The sequence below is a fragment of the Narcine bancroftii genome, chromosome 2 (genome assembly GCF_036971445.1).
Source record: "Narcine bancroftii isolate sNarBan1 chromosome 2, sNarBan1.hap1, whole genome shotgun sequence".
Classification (NCBI taxonomy): domain Eukaryota; kingdom Metazoa; phylum Chordata; class Chondrichthyes; order Torpediniformes; family Narcinidae; genus Narcine; species Narcine bancroftii.
This window is the reverse complement of record NC_091470.1, coordinates 352,164,724-352,183,270: the sequence shown is the minus strand read 5'-3', so window position 1 is coordinate 352,183,270 and position 18,547 is coordinate 352,164,724. Positions and strand designations below refer to the sequence as shown.

General features: G+C 42.3%; 1 protein-coding gene across 23 annotated transcripts in view; it reads right to left on the bottom strand.

The window, feature by feature from the left end:
- Window positions 1-3,028: 3,028 nt before the first annotated feature.
- Window positions 3,029-18,547, bottom strand: part of trpn1 (transient receptor potential cation channel, subfamily N, member 1) — a 269,947-nt gene continuing 254,428 nt past the window's right edge. For 19 of the 23 annotated variants that reach the window (XM_069922285.1, XM_069922291.1, XM_069922289.1 and 16 more), the window contains one exon: window positions 3,035-3,250. In XM_069922285.1, the coding sequence (XP_069778386.1) occupies window positions 3,156-3,250 (95 nt within the window). In that variant the 3' untranslated portion in view covers window positions 3,035-3,155. Of the gene's footprint in view, window positions 3,256-18,547 lie in introns of all 23 variants that reach the window. The other 4 variants (XM_069922300.1, XM_069922299.1, XM_069922294.1 and 1 more) reach the window with 3 other exon arrangements.

Below are 18,547 nucleotides of genomic sequence, written 5' to 3'. Positions count from 1 at the left end.
TTTGGTATAGTCCTCCCTCTTGTCCCGAACCAACTTCTTAATTTCACCAGGAAACCACGGCTCCCTTGAACTTCATGTGGCATCTTAGCAAATGTTTTCTAGCAATATCCTAAGTTAGTTAAATATGACCGGCACTTCTTGAATCCATCCTGCATCTGTCTGATGTGTCAACATCTATCCAGATGACTTGCTATTCTTCCTTAGTGGTAGTTTCATGGCCTTTCCCAATTGCAGATGTTAAGCTACAGTGGAGTTGCCCTTGCTGTCTTCAGATCTGTCGGTACCTGTCCGAATCCAGGGAATTTTGGTAAATTATCACAAACACCTTTACTATAACTTCTAACATTTCTTCCAGTATCGTGGGATTCACGGATTTGGGTCAAGGGGACTCATGCGTTAGCCCAGCACTACTCTTTCATGAGCTTGGTTGTAGAGAAGTCCTCATTAGCTACTTAACATTAATCATTGGTTTTACTGAAAAGACTGACACAAAATAATAGTTCAGGGGCTTGGCTGTTTCTACATTGCCCATTATTGATTTCTCCTTCTCATCTTTGGAGGGACTTGTCTTTACTTTTGCAACTTTTTTTCCTCTTTCTATATCGACAGAAAAATGACCTTCTCTTCCTTGCTGTTTGGAAATTCGTTACTTTCTTGCACCACAGGAGAACATTTCCAAGGTACCTCAGTGGCTGTGAATCACATTCTGAGATACCATTTCAAGTTCTTCCTCATTTACCCATTCTGCTGGCTTGAATTATTTTTATTTAATAATATAATTCTTTTTTACATCCCCCAATCGTACTTGTTTCCATTTCTTCCACCTGTGGAGTGATTAACAAAGTTAATTTTCATGTTAATTACCTTGCACTGGAAGGGTGAACATTTTGAGATTAAAAACTATGGTGAAAATGGAAGACAGAAGACAGAAGAGATTGAATGGTGAAATGATGGTGGCAGCGGCTGAAAGAAGGCAGGAGAAACAGAGCTGAATAATTGATGAGGTTGTAAATAGGAGAAGACAAACAAATACAACTGGAATGACTAGAAATAAAAAGTGCTGTGACTAGTGGAAATGTGAATTGCAAAAGTTGAAATAGCCAATTATCTGCAATTGGAGTCCCATCCCTCCTGTTTTTCCCTCCAAGAAGATTATGTTTCGAAGTAACTCTAATAATTTCAAAACCACAATGAGATCACGACTTAATCTCTGAAAGTTGACTCAACATAAAGGGTTAACAATATATGAAATGGATTTCCTTTGGTTGATTAATGCTCTTTTTGACTTGGTTGTAGGAAATAAATCAACGTGCTCAGTGCAAACAAACTCTTCAAATATCTTATTGATACCAATTCAACATAAATATTACAGTTCAGCTACAGTGCTTTAGTTTCTGCTTTACTTCATCTGAGTATTGTTTCATTTAAATATTAACATCTTTTTATAAAGTGCCATAAATATCAAAAGCAGTGTCCCAAAATTGACTTTCTTTTTGAACTGACGCGGCTTTTTTTAAACATCTTGCGATAAAATTGTAATATATTAAAATGAAAAGAAACAATATGTTCCATGCAGCTTCATAAATAATTTTTTATCATAACCTGCATAGCAAAGTTTGAGAAAATATTTAAAATACAGACATATTACAAAGATTCAACTTCATAATTGATATGTTTATCATGGTGTGAGCTTCATATCATGAACAAGTATATCAATTACAGTATTTCTTTGAATCAGACAGATTCAATTGAACCACAGTTTCAAATATCTTTTAAAGCAGGTCCACCAGAGGCCATAGGCACTTCTACACAGCCTCCGAACAGCGGAAAATTTCTGCTCCGGTGGCAGTGTAAAAATGTCGGGACAGAATTTTTTAATCCAAATTTCATCCCGTAATTTTTCCACTCGTACCCCTGCACATTTTGTGGAGCAGCTGCAGTGTAAATTGACCGCAGCCACTCCATAAGAAACGGGCCTAATGAATACGACACTCCCCATCCGACCAAATCCACAACACAGGAAAGCTGTGTAAAAGTGCCCTAAAAGTGCCCCTGTGTAAATGACTACATTGGGACATGCCGGAAGTAAGCATGCTAATTAAAAAAAATAATTCCAAACTTTCTGTGTAAAAATGCCATGTCATTTTTTGCTAGAGGGTCATCAGTGGTGACATAAACATTGTTCAGCCTTTTACAGTATTAGGATATGAACTCAGAGTTCCCTGATGAGGTTGTAAATAGGAGAAGACAAACAAATACAACTGTTGGATTCATTCTTCAAAGACATTCAGAAGACTTTATTTCCTTTTCTTTTGTGGATTTCTTTTTATTATTTTGCTCTGTGATGATCTGCAGCGCATGCATCCTGAGTGGTGCCTTGTGTGTTTGTGTCATTAATTTCCTGCTCGTTCTGCGAGTTTTGCCCAGGGGGATCCTTTCGATGTTTACAAAAGGGAAAGAGCTCATTCATCACACCATGTCTCCATTGGCTCTGTTTAATTCAGCTGATCCCATTCCCTCCCTCTCCTCTGCAAATTCTTTCCAGTTAGATCTTTATTCAGCTCTCTTTTGAATGCTGCAATTAAATATGCCCCCATTACTCTTGGCTGTGAATTCCAGAATCTATGCAACGAAAAGGTTCTTGTATCATTTAGAAGCAATATTAACAGAGCTAGGGTTTTTCTCTTTGGAGCGGTGAAAGGTAACAATGGAGGTATATAAGATTAGAGCAGACTATCAGTACATGAGTGAAAAACTTAAGACTGCAGACCCTGTGATTGTAGTAAAAACTCTCTGAAATACTGGAGTAACTCAGCTGTACATAAAAAGCAAAGATATATCGCCAACATTTCGGCCCTGAGCCCTTCTTCAAGGAATAAGCAGAACGAGAAGGAAATCTCAGAAAATCTCAGAATTCAGACAATGCTGGGCTTGGGAGGATTCCAGACCAACAAAAGGTGTTAATTAGATATGATAAGAGACAAGGTAAGAATTTATCATGTTTGTGAGAAAAGGAGACAGGGAAGAGCAAGACAAAGCTGGCGGAAGGTGCTGGGGAAGAAGGGAGGGGTGTGGTTATAATGGAAGTCTGGGAAGTCAATATTAATGCCATCTAGTTAGAGGGTGCCCAGTCAGAAGATGAGGTGTAAAAGGGCTCAGCCCTGAAATATCGACTTGCCTATTGCTCTCCATGGATGCTGCACAACCTGCTTTGTTTCTTCAGCTCCTTTGTGCACTGTACTTGAAATATCTGCACTACAAAGATGAAAAAAAAGTTCAGCTGCTGGAAATTTGAAACACTCAGTAGATCAGTCAGCATTTATGGAGTTAACATTTTCTGTTTTTATTCCACTTTAAAGGTCATGTTTTGTTCAACAATGTGTTTTGCCTGTTAATCTTTAATTCTAATTATCCAGGCCAGATTTGTTCTTGTTCCGTTGACAATGACCCTTCATTCATTAATCATTTTCCAGTTGAAATGGTATATATCCTTTCCCACAGCTATTCAAAGTCTTACAAATTTCTGGCTGCTCATTCCCAAATGTTCTCTCACCGACACCTGCTCCAAGTGGCCTGGTTCATCTCCTAGAGCCAACAAATTCTACCTTACTTGTACCCAAATGCTGATCAAGAAAGGTCACTTGAACACACTTCAGAAACAATACCCTCACTCCCCCTTTGCCTTTTTTTTTGTCAGTCTATTTCAGTGCTCACTTTACTGTCATTATCCTATGGGTTTTGCACCTCTGTGTTCTCTCTGCAAATGTGTTCCTCAAAATCTTTCCCATTAGTTCCTTGCATGTAGAATAGTCCCATTGGTGCAGATGCACTTGTAGTATTTCTTGTATAGAGATAGATTCTATATATGCTTATTCCAGGAGGTCCTCTCTCTCCATAACTCCAAAATTCTCCTTAATTAATATTGACACTCTCCCTTCCTTTCGCTGCGTTTCCTGAACAACCAAGAATTGAGATGTATCTAGAGCATATTCCTGTCCCTCTTTTAGTCAGGCTTTTGTTACATGAAATCACAATTTTTAAAAATAAAATATGCTTCTTGCTTTTTGCTTAGGTGTTTTGTAAGCCTGAATTAGAACTTGGTACCCTGTTTTAATATGATCCTGTCCAAATTCTTTCTGCTCCTGCTCTTGTTCTAATTAACTCTCTCAAACTGTTTTGCACATTTGTTTCTTGTTCAGTGTTACTTGTACCCACTGTCAAATCCTTGCCAAGTTATATCTCCTCTGAGGGCTTTTTGAGTTTTCGCTCATTTATACATAATATAGGCCAGGTCCTTCAGCCAAGATGTTGTGCCAACCTATATGTACCTGTAGCAGAGCAGCAGGATTTTTATCTGAAGGCTGCATCTGGCAATTGAAATCAGGTGACTCGGGCAGTTGGATTTGAAAACCTCAGATCAGCAGGAAGCTGATTGGGCAATTGAGATCATGTGATTCAGGGGACTTGTATTTTTTCATGAACTTATGACTCAAGGTGGTATTAATTCACTTCAACTCAGCAGTCTGGAGATGGAACTATCAACCAGAGTTCCACATTGTACAGGCAGCAGTGAGTAGAAAATTCACAACTAACTCATTATTTTTATACATACCTAAAAAAATGAAACCTTCCCTACCTCATAACCCTCTATTTTTCTTTCATCCATGTGCCTGTCTAAGAGTTTCTTAAATGCCCCTTTTGTTCCAGCCCCCACCACAATGCAAGGATTCCAGGCACCCACAATCCTCCGTGTTTTTTTTTAATCTTGCCCCTTAAGTCTCCCCTAAACCTTTCTCTCTTCTCTTGGTACTGATGTCCCCTGGTGTTTACTTCTCCTGCCCTAGTAAGAAGGTGTTGGTTATCTTCCTTGTTCGTGCCTCTTAAAATCTTGTACATCTCTATTAAGCCACCTCTCATCCTTCTTTGCTTGAAAGAGAAAAGCCTTATCTCTGCCAACCTTGCCTCATAAGACATATTTTCCAATCTAGGCAACATCCTGGTAAATTTCCTCTCCACACTCTCCTCAGCTTCTACTACCTTCCTGTAAAAAGTTACCAGTGATGAATATGATAAGTGTGATTTCACCAGAGATTCACAGAGCTGCAAGATCACCTCACGATTCCTGAACTCAATTCTCTAATTAACTTCAGCATGACATAGTAATTAACCTATCAACCTTGAGAAATCTATGGGTTTGGACCCCAAGGTCCTTCTGTTCTTCCACACTATTAAGTATTCTACCATTAACCATGCCTTCAAGTTTGACCTTCCAAAATGCATCAGCTTATTGTTGAAAGCTGGAATCCTTTTCATAAACCACGAAACATCTTTCCACAGTTCACTGAAATATTACAGGTTCCTTTTATCTCATATCTCTTTGGTGAGATAGCTGCATGAAATCAATTTGGATTTGGAACTGTTGCCCTATGAACAATTGAATAACTACTTCAAGCATTTGTAAGGAAAATAGGAAACAATTTGGATAAAAATCCAGGAAAGGTCTGGTGTGCATTTGGGAAATTAAGCCCCAAATGTCAATGCTGTATTTATCTCCCTTTCTGCAAGGAACTTCTTATTTGCCACAAAATAGAAAACAGATATTCTCCGCAGAAGTGGCAGCATCAATGGAAAGAGAAAGACTGTCGGTATTGTCTCTCCATGTCTTTGCCTAACCCACTGAGTAGCTCTACCATCAAGTTCATATTTTTGTATCTGCCACATTTGCTTTCCTAGTTGAATTATTTCTTATCGTTGCTGTGATTTGGAGGAATATGATGGAATCACTCATGAGTCTATGGATAAGCTTTCACAATTGTGTTCTGTGATAGATCGAAAGGTGTAGTTCCAAATGTTACAAAAGGTTAAGAATCATAATTATTTACTTGGAGTCTTGCTGCAGTATGGAGAGATTTTTAATTGCATTTGGAATAATAATTGTTGTTTGAAGAGGGTGTGCAAAATCAATGAGGATCCCTTCCACGCCACACACAGCGTATTTCAGCTACTTCTGTCAGGAAAGAGATACAGGAGCCTAAGACTCAGAACGACCAGGCTGAGGATCAGCTTTTTCTCACAGGCAGTGAGACTGCTGAGTGACTGAAGAATTGCTCCCACTAATTTTTCCTCTGAGACCCCTACTATTTATTAAATGATATCTATTTATTTTTATATGTGTATACATGTGCTACATATGCATCATTTGTCTGTATGCGTGTTATGTCTGGTTGTGTGTTTGAGGACCGGAGATCACTGTTTTGTCAGGTTGTCCATGTACAATTGGATGCTAATAAATTTGACCTGTGGTACTTGCTGGTCATAGTCTGATTGATGTCATTGTACCCAAATAGAAACTCAGATAGATTACCTGTGATTTAAATCCCAAATACCACAGCTAATTCATCCTGAGAGGTAAAAAATACTAAGTAATAGAAAAAATATTCATTAAGCCCTTGACAAAATTAAATGAAGTGTATTTCATTGTCCAAGTAGATTTTGAGGTGGAGGTGTTGCGTTGCTAATCAGGGACAGTGTTACAGTGGTATTCAGAGAGAGAATATTTTGATGGGGTCAACTATTAAGATAGTACGGGTAAACATCAGAAATAAGAAAGGTGCAATCACTCTGAGGCTATACAAAGGCCTCCTGATAGCCAACAAAATGTGAAGGAACAGATATGTAGTCAGATTATGGAAAGTTGTAAAATTAATGATGTTGTCATGGTGGGAGTCTTTTAGTTCCTCAGTGTTGATTGGGATATTCTCAGTAGCTTAGATGGGGCAGAATTTGATTTATCCAGGAATCCATGTAAATAGGAAGGTGTAGCCCCGCGCTACTCAAAAGAAGACACACCCACCCAGTGTAGTCAGGTTAAGCTCTGAATTTTATTAGGACTCAGGCCCGTCTTTTATACTTGCACTGTTCCTGCTGTGGGCCCCCCTTGGCTGACGTCACAACATGCATAACAAAAATGGGTTTACCACACGTGGGTACTTTCCTGCATAACAACACCCTTCTTCCCCATGTGCTGTCTGTCTGTTGGCTGCGCAGCAAGGCCAGCATCATTTTGGGGATGCTGGCCTTTAAACTGACCTTGCTGTTCACCCGCTGGTTCGCTTGTTGGGGCAAGTGCCGCTGCGCAGGCAGCTGGCTTTTGTTTGCACTCACCTCCTGGAGTGCCGGCTCAATCACTGTAATGGCAGGCTGCCACATGATGCCCCCCCCCTCCCAGAATCAGTAATATTATCCTTGTTGCCTGGAGGCAAAGTCTCTGCAGCTTTCGGTGGCCTGCCTCTTTGGTGTGGTGCTGTTGTCTCGACCAGGTGCATCGGGTCCAGGTGTGCCATCTTCAAACTGTCTGTAGTGAAGACCTCCGTCTTTCCTCCGACTTTCACCTCTAACATGGTCCTGTTGTTGCGGATGACCAGGAATGGACTGTCATATGACCTCTGAAGTGGTGGTCAATGTGGATCCCTGCAAATGAAAACATACTCACAGTCCTGCAGGTCTTTGGGTATGTTGGTCCTTGCATGTCTGTGCCTGGAAGGTGGAATCATGACCACATTGCTGACTCTTTCCTTTGGCCTGCTGCAGAGTTGTCCTGCTGCCCACCTGGGCATGGTTCAAATTCTCCGGAGACGACCAGTGGTGCTCTGTAGACGAGTATTGAGGTCCTCCTTGGGGACCATATGGATGCCCAGCAACGCCCATCGTCTACCCAGTTGGGTCCTTGGAGTCTGGTCATGAGCATGTTTTTGAGGTGCCTGTAGAAGCACTCCACCAACCCATTGGACTGTGGGTGGTATGCTGTTGTGTGATGCAGCTGGGCGCCCCACAGGCTGGCGAGGTCGGACCACAGACTGGAGGTGAACTGGGCCCCTCTGTCGGTTGTGATGTGGGATGGTAACCCGAACCATGCCACCCAGGATGAGATGAGAGCCCTGGCACATGAGGTTGTGGATGTGTCTGTCAGCAGGACTGCTTCTGGCCACCTGATGAAGCGGTCGACCTTCGTGAACAGATAGTGGAAACCTTGGGATACCGGCAAAGGTTCTTCTATGTACATGTGGATGTGGTCGAACCTTCGTTCTGTGGGCTCGAGGTGGGGTCTTGGTGTGCTGCTGTACCTTGGTTGTTTGGCACTGTGTGCACGCCTTCACCCACCCACTGACCCATCCATGCCACATGTATTGCTGGCCACCAGCCGGACTATGGTCCTGTTGGATGGGTGAGCCAGTCTGTGGATAGAGTCAAAAACCTGTTGTCTCCAAACCGCCGGGACGATGGGTCTGACCCTATGACTAAGAGCATGTAGTTCAATGACCTGGCTGACGACATGGAATTATGTGGAACTTTAATGTGCATCACAAGGACCAGGTGCTTTAGATTTTCATGGAAACTATTTTGAGTTTAGCATTGAGCCAACATAAATAATCAACAGTTTTAAAAAAAATAAATGCAATGATTCAGTGAAGTTCATTGCTGAACAGTACAAGGTACAATAAACAGACTGGCAAAATCCTGACATAGTGATATCTATGATTTGTACATATTTTTATCAAAGTGAATACTAAGTTTGAAGAGTACTTTGAAGGTCCTGAACAGGGGGGAATCCAGTTCCTCTTACAGAACAGGATTCCCACAGTGTGCAATACAACTCCTGTCTCTTCTGCGGAATTCATGACGTTCTCAACTGCCTTTTCCATAAAATGAATCTGAGCAATGAATGAAACCCATCTCGGAGCTGGCCTGTTTTCCGAAGCAGAGCTATATCTGTTCACATGCGATCCTGCCCATTGAAATTTTTGGCTGCAACTTCCTTTCTGGCCCAGCTTGAGAACTGCCCTTTTGCTGAACTATAAACATATCTTTAAGTAAATGTATGGTCGACTGCTGTATCTTTTCAAGCAGTTTATGGGAAAGGAACCATTATGGAGGGGGGGGGGGAAGAAATAGCGTAAACATTTGTTTATCATCACCAAGCAGTCGCGTGCAACTATTTGGATTTTCTGTTGTATCCCTTAATAGTACAGGGACTGAATCATTATGGACCAGGGTCAAAGAGATTTAGAAAAAATGACAAGTCAACAAGAAAGTTCAGAATGAGAGTTGTGACAAATTGAACAAGGTTAATACAGATGGGAATAGAGATACAAATTGTTGGTGGATATTGAATTAAATAGAATAGGAGAAATTATACCAGAAGTTTATTTATAAATGGAATCAAATCTATACAAAAGATTCCCTTTTTTAAAACATTTGCTTAGTGTTTGGAATAAAGTTAAACTAGAAATTGATGGAAATCTTCTTTCGTTAAAAACACCATTAATGAATCCCTTATTAATATTTTCAAAAGATAAATTTTAAATATATGGACTAATAAAGGAATTTTAAAACTGGGTAATGGTTATGATAATGGTAGATAGATGTCTTTTGATCATTTCATAATTAAATGTGATATTCCTTGTGTCACGGATTATGTTGTGTTTGTATTGTATATCGATATGTTTTTGGGAGATAAATTGAGGCAGGTTTTTTTAGTGTAGGTCACATACAAATACTTCAAAACATATCTCATTTAAAATACTGGAGCTCTGCTCAAGCCAGATGGGGCGGCTTCTGGGGGCCTTTGCAAAATCTTTGGGGAGTGCCCAGGTCACTTCACTACTGGTTTGTTGTTTTGAAAAGCAACAGATGAAAGTGATTGGAAGAGTAGTTTGGAGCCACAGGCTGTCTGGGAGAGCAGCTTGCTGCTCTAAGGGGGTCATGTGGTTTATGCAAGCAGAGAATTGAACAGCTTTTTCTAAGAGAGAGAGAGAGAGAGAGAGTTCAGTTCTACAGTACTACAGTCAGCAGCAGCAGGTGGGACTGGAATAGGACAAGCTGGCAAGCTTGTGGAAAAATCCCATTTGGAAGACGGGTTGTGAGTTCTTGGTTTAGCCTGGTCAAAGCCCTTGTGGTTCATGCAAGAGGAGAGGACTGGCTGTCTAATGTTTCACATGGAATAAGTGAAACAACAAAGAACTCTGTGGTTGACCTGAAAGAAAGAGGTTATCATCTGGAAAACCCTGAGGGGGCAAGTTTCTTTGGCAAGACACTGATGTGGCTGATTAAAAGGGGTCAGTCTGTGTCCAGGAACAACAAATCTCTCTCTGAAAATTGACAAGAACCTTCCTGAGTGGTAACAATTCACCTTTCCAAGTACCAAAGCCCTGTGAACTTCATAAACATTAAATTCTGTGCACAGTATAAGAATTGCCTGCAACCAATGAACTTGGAGGATTGAGAAGTGAGATTGGACTGTGAATCAAAGAACTTTTCTGAACTTACACACATACATTACATACATGTGTTCTTAGAATTAGAAGGAGGTTAAGTTAGGTTAGTTAAGTCAATAGTGATAAATTAAAATGTTATGCTGTTTTCATGTTTAAAGGTAACTAAAAGCACCCTTATTTTAAGTAACAATTTACCTTGGTGAATATCTATTGGTTTTGGGTTTTGGGGTCCTCTGGGCTCGTAACACTTGTAATATGCTATTTTGTTATTTTCAGTTGAGAGCTTATTTGAGATTTTAAAAAATTAGGATCAGAAATGGTTTTGAAAGATCTTTAAAATTTGGAGCAAATTATAGTCGATGGAATGACAAAAAAAATTATTTCAATTGCATATATTTTGTGACAAGAACAAGTGCCTAAGGTAGGTTTAATTCAAAAGGAAGGTGGGAACAAGATTTAGATACAATAATAAATTAGCAGGTTTGGAAAGATTTATGTAAAAAAGTTATGTCTAATACTATTAATGTAAGGTATAGATTACTTCACTATAATTTTCTACATCAATTAAATATTACACCAAAGAAAATGAATAGATGGAGATCAAATTTATTGAATCATGATGTGAAACTGAAATTGGAACTTTTTTTTCATTCTACACATTCTTGTTCAAAGGTTGATTCTTTTTGGGGTTCTGTTAGTAAATTTTTGCAATGAATTACTAGAGTAATTTTTCCATTAAATCCTGAATTATTGTTGTTAGGAAATTTTGAAAGTGATACTTCTAAATTACTGTTGTCAGATTCTCAATTAAAATTAGTTATTTTTAATATTTTAAAATATAATCAACCATGATTATAATGTAATAATTGTAAATATATCTTCAAATTTAACATGGTTTTTTATACATAAAACTCTATCCACCACCCTTAACCCCTACAATAATACAAATTAAAATTTGTTGTTAGCTTTAGTAATAGCAAGAAAATGTATTGCTGTAACATGAAAAAAAATCACTTACAATTTGAGGGGTAAATATTATTTTATTCCTGCAATTCCCCATACGCTTGAACGATGCTGCTAAAATTATAATTTACTTAAAATGCAACCGTGTCTGCCTGTCCCGCATCGGACTTGTCAGCCACAATCGAGCCTGCAGCTGACGTGGACTTTTACCCCCTCCATAAATCTTCGTCCGCGAAGCCAAGCCAAAGAAAAAGACTTAAAATTATTTTTTAAAAATTCTTCTGTCCAGTGAAGCTTTCCCTGAACGAATGATAATTTTATGTTATCTGGGTTCCTTGAGTGTCATCTGATGCAATCTGAATTGATTATTACGTAGTTATGATATGATGTATTTTAGTTATGGGATGTGGTGGGAGGGTTAAGGAGATTTTTAGTTACTAGTGCGATGGAATATTTGGAATGTTTTTGGGAGATAAATTGGTAAAATTAGATTAGGTTACAAACACACACACACACTTAAAACACATCTTATTTGAAATACTGAAGAATCATATTCAGTGACTTTACAGAACTATGGAGAATGCTATGCACATTTCACAAGTAGGTGTTAATTGAAATGATATCATGAAATGAATAAACTATTGTCTTGGAAGAACAACTAGAGCCAGATTGTCTGTTTTGGACCTTTTTGCAAGGCTTTTGACCTCTCTGCAAAGTGCTCACTCAGAGGTCATTGAGAGGTTATTGTTTACCTAAAACAATAGATGGAGCAGAAGACTAGCTCCTATTGTTTGCTGGAGAAGGTCGGGGGTTTTGCAAGTGAGAGAGAGAACGACATGCTGCTGGATGTTTGAAACTCAGATAGCGAGAGAGAGACAGAAGGGAGTCTTGGACTGTGTGTGACACAGATAACTGTTACAAGCCAGGAGAAGCTTGTTGGAACTGAAACAGAAGCTTCCGAATGGTGGATGGCTGGAAGTGCTATCTGTCTGATGTTTCTCTTGGAATGTGGAACAGAAAGGAACTCTGTGGTAGCCTGAAAGAAAGAGGTTATCATCTGGAGAATCCTGATGGGGCAAGTTTCATCAGCAAGACATTGAGGTGACTAATGGTGGTACCTCAGTTGTGGAAATCCTGGAACAACACATCTCTCTCTGCAAACTTACAAGGACCTTCCTGAGCGGTAAACATTTACCTTTTGAGTACCAAAGCCTGGTGAACTTTATAAATGTTAAATTCTGTGCATAGTATAAGAATTGCCTGCAACCAGAGAACTTGGAAGAATGAGAAGTTGAGAAGTGAGATTGAACTGTGAACCAAAGAACTTTCTTAAATGTACACACACATTATATACATGTGCGCTTAGAATTAGAAGGGGGTTAAGGTGGGTTAGTTAAGTTAATAGTGATAATGTAGCGGCAGCTACACTGCTACTGAAAGAACACACAACCAGTGAGCAGAAAAATTGGTTTATTGCTGGCTGCCAGGCTGGACTTATACTTCCAGCTCGGACCTGGCTAAGAACTTCATTGGGGGTGCCGATGTCACTCGGGTGTCACATGGTCCCCTAGCGTGGGCTTCTGAGCCTGGTGCTGAGAAGAAGGGGAAATCCCCAACGGCGCCATTTTGGCTGGCTGCCCCACCGCGTGGATTACAAGTGCATGCCTAGTGGCATGCCTCCATGAGAACTGGCGGCAATGTTCTTTTTAGCTGGTCGGCCTTGCTTCTTGGCCTGGGCCACAATCATTGTTTCAGTGAGGTCGAGGTGAGCTGGCTTCAGCCTGTCGACAGTAAACAGCTCCTGCCTGCCGTCGATGTCCAGCATGAACGTAGACCCTGAATGCTGGACAACTCTGTATGGCCTCTCGTAAGGTCTCTGCAGAGGTGCCGCGGGCGGACCCCGCCGAATAAAAATGTACTCTGCGGAGTGCAGCTCGCTGGGGACGTAAGATGGTCGTGTGCCGTGTCAGGGCAGCAGTGGGGGTGTTAAGGAGTCCAAGTGGGCATGGAGGTGGGGAAGTAGCTCGTGCAGCAACTGCTGGGGTCTGTGAGGTGCGTTGATAAACTCACTGGGCAGTGCCAGTGGTGCACCGTAGACCAGCTCAGCTGATGACACCTGCAGATCCTCCTTGAGCGGATGCCCAGGAGCACCCAAGACAGTTTATCCACCCAATCAGGACTGGTGAGTCGGGCCATGTGCCGACTTAAGGTGGTGGTGCAGATGCTCAACCAGCCCATTGGCCTGCGGGTGATAGGCCATGGTGCGGTGTAGCTCTATCCTCAACCTGTTGGCGAGCTGTGCCCAGAGCGCAGAGGTGAACTGGGCACCCCGATTGCTGGTGAGGTGATTCAGAATGATAAACCAGGTGACCCAACCGTGCAACAGCGCTCAGGAGCACGAGTCCTTGGAGACATCTGGCATCTGGATGCTTTGGGCCAACGAGTGGTGCAGTCTACCACCTTGAACAGGTAACGGTTGCCCCGGGAAACTGGTAAGGGCCCGACTATGTCCACATGAATGTGGCTAAACCATTCCCGGAAGTGCTCGAACTCTTGCACGGGCGCCCTGGTGTGCCTGGACATCTGGCAATGGATGCATAATCTGGCCCAGCCCACGATCTGCTTCTGCAGCCCATGCCATACGAACCACTCTGCCACTATACGGACTGTGGACCTGATGGACGGGTGCGAAAGATCGTGGATGTGATGGAAGACTTGCCTGCACCACTGCTGGGGAACCACTGGCCGCGGAGTGCCCATGGAGACATCATACAGGACAGTGCCTTCGCCACTAGGAGTCAGGAGGTCTTGGAACCATAGGCCCGTGTGGCAGTCCTGAAGGCTCGCGTTTCTGCATTGGACTTCTGGTCCTGGTCAAGCTGGTCAAAGTCAAGGCTGGGTGTCAGCGCGCAGATGATCAGTCATGAGAGTGCATCGGTGACCACATTGTCCTTCCCCGCCTTGTGCCGAATGTCGGTGGTAAACTCCGACACGAAGGAGAGATGACGCTGCTGGCGGGCCGAGCAGGGATCCTATGCCATCGCGAGTGCCTGAGTGAGGGGTTTATGGTCAGTGAAGATGGTAAAAGTCCTCCCCTCCAAGAAATAGCGGAAATGCCGCACTGCCAGGTACATGCCCAGTAACTCACAGTCAAAAGCGCTATACTTCCGCTCTGTTGAGCGGATAAGCTGGTTGAAGAATGCAAGTGGCTTCCATTGTCCATTCAGCTGCTGCTCCAGGATGGCGCCAATGGCTGTGGCAGAGGCATCGACGGAGAGCGCCATATGCAGGTCGGTTTGCAGGTGGGCAAGCATGGTAGCCTTTGCGAGGGCGTCCTTGGTGGCTTCGAATGCACTGCAGGCCTCTGGGGTCCAGGTGAGCATTTTGTGCTTGGCTGTGATGAGGGTAAATAGTGGCTGCATGATGCGCGTGGATCCTGGGATGAATCAATTATAGAAGTTGACCATACCCGCGAACTCCTGCTGCCCCTTGAGCTTGTCTGGATGTTGGAACTCCTTGATAGTGGCGACCTTCGTAGTGGTGGGTGTGGCTCCCTCAGCCATGATGGTATGGCCCAGGAACTGCATGGACTATTTCCCGAATTGTCAATTGGCTGGGTTGATGGTGAGGCCGAAGTCGGCCAGCCAGGAGAAGAGGGCACGCAAGTCGGCCTTGTGTTGTGCCCGATCTTTTCTGACAACGAGGATGTTGTCCAAGTAAATGAAGACAAAATCCAGGTCCCTGCCCACTGAGTCCATGAGGCGCTGGAAGGTATGAGCGGCATTCTTTAGCCCGAATGGCATGCAAAGGAATGTGAACAAGCTGATGGGGGTAATGATGGCCATCTTAGATATGTCCTCAGGGTGCACCAGGTCAACCTTGGAGAAAACCCTCGCACCATGCAGGTTGGCCATAATGTCCTGGATGTGAGGGATGGGGTAATGGTCAGGAACTGTCACCTCGTTGAGCCATTGATAGTCTCTGCAGAGGCACTAGCCACCGGAGGCTTTCGGGACCAGGTGGAGCGGTGAGGTCCATGGGCTGTTGGAGCGCCGAATGAGCCCCAGCTCCAGCAGATGCGAAAACTCTTCCTTCACCCCCTGGAGCTTGTCAGGAGGGAGCTGGCGTGCCTTGGCATGAACCAATGGACCCTGGGAGGGGATGTGGTGGAACACCCTGTGGCATGGTGAGGCAGAGGAGAACTGTGGTCTGAGGAGGGCCAGGAACTCATCCAGGATTCGCTGGAATTCGTTTCTGGGCATGCTGATCATGGCCATCTGTGGCTGCTCTGTGCGGGAGGCGTCAAAGCGAATGGCCTGGAAAGTCCAGGCATCTACCAAGTGCCTGCCTCAAATATCCTCCAGGAGGCCATGGGCGAGGAGGAATCGGCACCCAGGATGGCAGTTGGAAGGGATGAGACCATGAACCTCCACGAGAACTTTCGCCGGCCAATCTGGAAGTGGACTGTCTTGTTTCCATACGTCCGGATCTCTGTTGCGTTGGCCGCACAGAGGGGAGGTCCTCGAGGTCAGTTCCTGGATTCAATGACCGTGGCCGGGGTGACGTTGATCTGGGCCCCAGTGTCGATGAGGAAGCACCGGCCACTGACTGAGTCCCACAGGTAGAGGAGGCTGTGTCCTTGGCCAGCCGCCTCAGCCATTAAGAGTGGCCGGCCTGCTCGTTTCCCTGGAAATGTCACCTCCCCCCAGGAAAATATCAGTAAGATTGAAAAGGTGGAAAGAGAATTTAAAAGGATGCTGCTGGGACTTGAGCTAAGTTACAGGTAAAGGTGGAATAAGTTATGACTTTATTCCATGGAGCGTCGAAGAATGAGAGGAGATTTGACAGAGGGTATATAAAATTGAGGGGTGTAGAATACTATCATAGTTATTTTGTTGTTTTTGTAGTTGATTTTCTAACAAGTTTGGCTACAGCAAGTAATATCTTTGTGGCATAAGTACACTGTACAATGTTTATGATAATAAATTCATAATCATTACAATTCATTTGAGGAGAATTGTAATAAAAAATTATTCTAATTTTGAGATGAATGGAGTATTAGCAGGAATGGACACAACCCCTTCAATATATGTGCAAAACTCTTTATTTTCCATGAACACATAAAAAGGTGCAAATTGGTCAAATTTCTAGACATTGGTTCCCTGATGTCAATGAACCAAATTCTGGAGCCACACTACAATATATATGTGTTTAGCAAATGCACCAGAGGGAAAATTTATAGCCAGGCTTCTCAGGAAGTCTGGACCAGCATGCCTGAGGTGGTCAGAGCTTCAGAGTATTGGCGGGCAATTAAGGTCAGGCTTCTGTTACCTTCAAGTTAAATTTGTAACCTTTCAGATCAATGTAAGAAAAGAGTTGACGGTGTCTCCCATTAATTTTAACTGGTTCCAAGTTTCCAACTACATTTGTCCACCTGGCCCAGATTATCCGAGAGAATAAAGATGTGGGCTTTTGTTTCATTTCACTGTCATCATGTTTTTCCAGCTTTATTTCTTAGTGTCCCTGTTCTGCTCTTTCATTCCTGTTTATGTTTCATTCTTCAGCAGTTGCTTCTGTGTTATATTACATTCTTCATGATTACAAGGTTTCCTCTTTGCAGTTATTTATTGCTTCTTTAAACATTTCATTCTCAGTATTGCCTGCAATCACTCATTTGATAGAAATGGCTTCCTCTGGCATGGTTATGATATCACTCGAGCTGACACATCTCCATCAGTGGTGAGTCCATCCTCATCCAGTTTCATTCCATATACACCAGGATTTGGGGAAAAATATACCCCTCTGGATTTAGATATTGATAAATGAGCAAATTTCAAGGGGTAAAGCTTCTGATGAGTCGTGAAGATCAAGTACAATGTCAGTGAGGAGTTCTGTGACCTTGTTGGTATGTGGGATATTGAGATGGATGAGGGATTATTTTATAAATTTGCTGTATACTCCACAGGGATTTAACAGAAAATGCAAAATAGTGGGGGGAGATACAGGCAAGGCACTGACACCAGTGTAAAATTTGCAGTGAAATTGGTAGTGAAAGAAAGCCCACATGTTAAAAAAAAACCCCAAAAACAATAATACTGTGCTACAGTATTCCCCCCCCCCACCCCCCAATTATGTGGGAGTGGAGTGACCAATGCCACAAAGTGGCCAACGACTTCAGAAGGATTCAGAAGTCAAACCCCTCCCCCTGAACAGAACAAAAAAATAATCAACAAATCATTTCAAGTATGATCATTTCAACCTGATCATTGTCAATGTCAATATCAATCAAGTCTCACCTTCCGTTCTTCCCCTTCTGACCTTAAAAAGACTGTTGGAAAAAACTTTCTTCACTTTTCATCCTATTATTATCCGGTGGAGAATGAGCAAATGTAAGAGGTTCGGCATTGTCATTAAAGAACTGAGGTTGAAAGTCTCCATAAAAAACTTGAAGTGCAGCAGGATATCGAAAAGCAAATTTCTATCCTTTCTTCCACAAAACAGCTTTAGCAGAATTAAATTCTTTATGACATTTAGTAACAGCTTGGCTCAATTCATCATAAAAGAAAACTATTATTCTTAACCACCAAGGGGCCTTGATTACTTATCTCATTTTGAACTGCAACTCTTAAGATCAATTTCCTATCTTGATAACATGAACATCTAATCAGGATAATGTGTGAAGCTTGACCTGGAAGGGGTTTCTTTCTGATCACTCTATGAGCTCTATCGAATTCCAAACCATTCGGAAAATATTCTTTCCCCAAAACTTCAGGAATCCACTTCTGGAAAGATTGAACCAGACGCCCAACAATTTTAACATTACACCTTCAACTTTGATTCTCCAATGCATCAATTTTCTTCAACAAATCATTTCTTTGAATTTCCCATCCTCCATCTGACCCATCCTTTCTTTACATTGTTCCACATCCTCCTGACATCCTCTTCAATCTTCTTAAATTTATCTTGCACCTTATCCACCATTTTCACACACTTTTCCACATCCAACTTAATTGATGATATCTCCCCCTTCATATCAGCAAGTTGTTCCTTCATAGATGAAAAACCTTGACCCATCTGAGTTGCCAAATTTTCTATCTGTTTAGATATATCAGCTTGTGATGGTGGATCTGAATAGTGAGGGTCAGATTTAAATTTTGTTAAAACTTGTTTAGATATGGGCCTACCCTTGTATATAACAGTCTCTTCCTTCTCCATAGATGGGTAAATTTCTTCTCCTTCCAGTCCTTCTCCAATGTCACCTTCTTTCTCTTCCTTTGATGCACAAGGGCTGCGGGTTCGGATACCCCCCT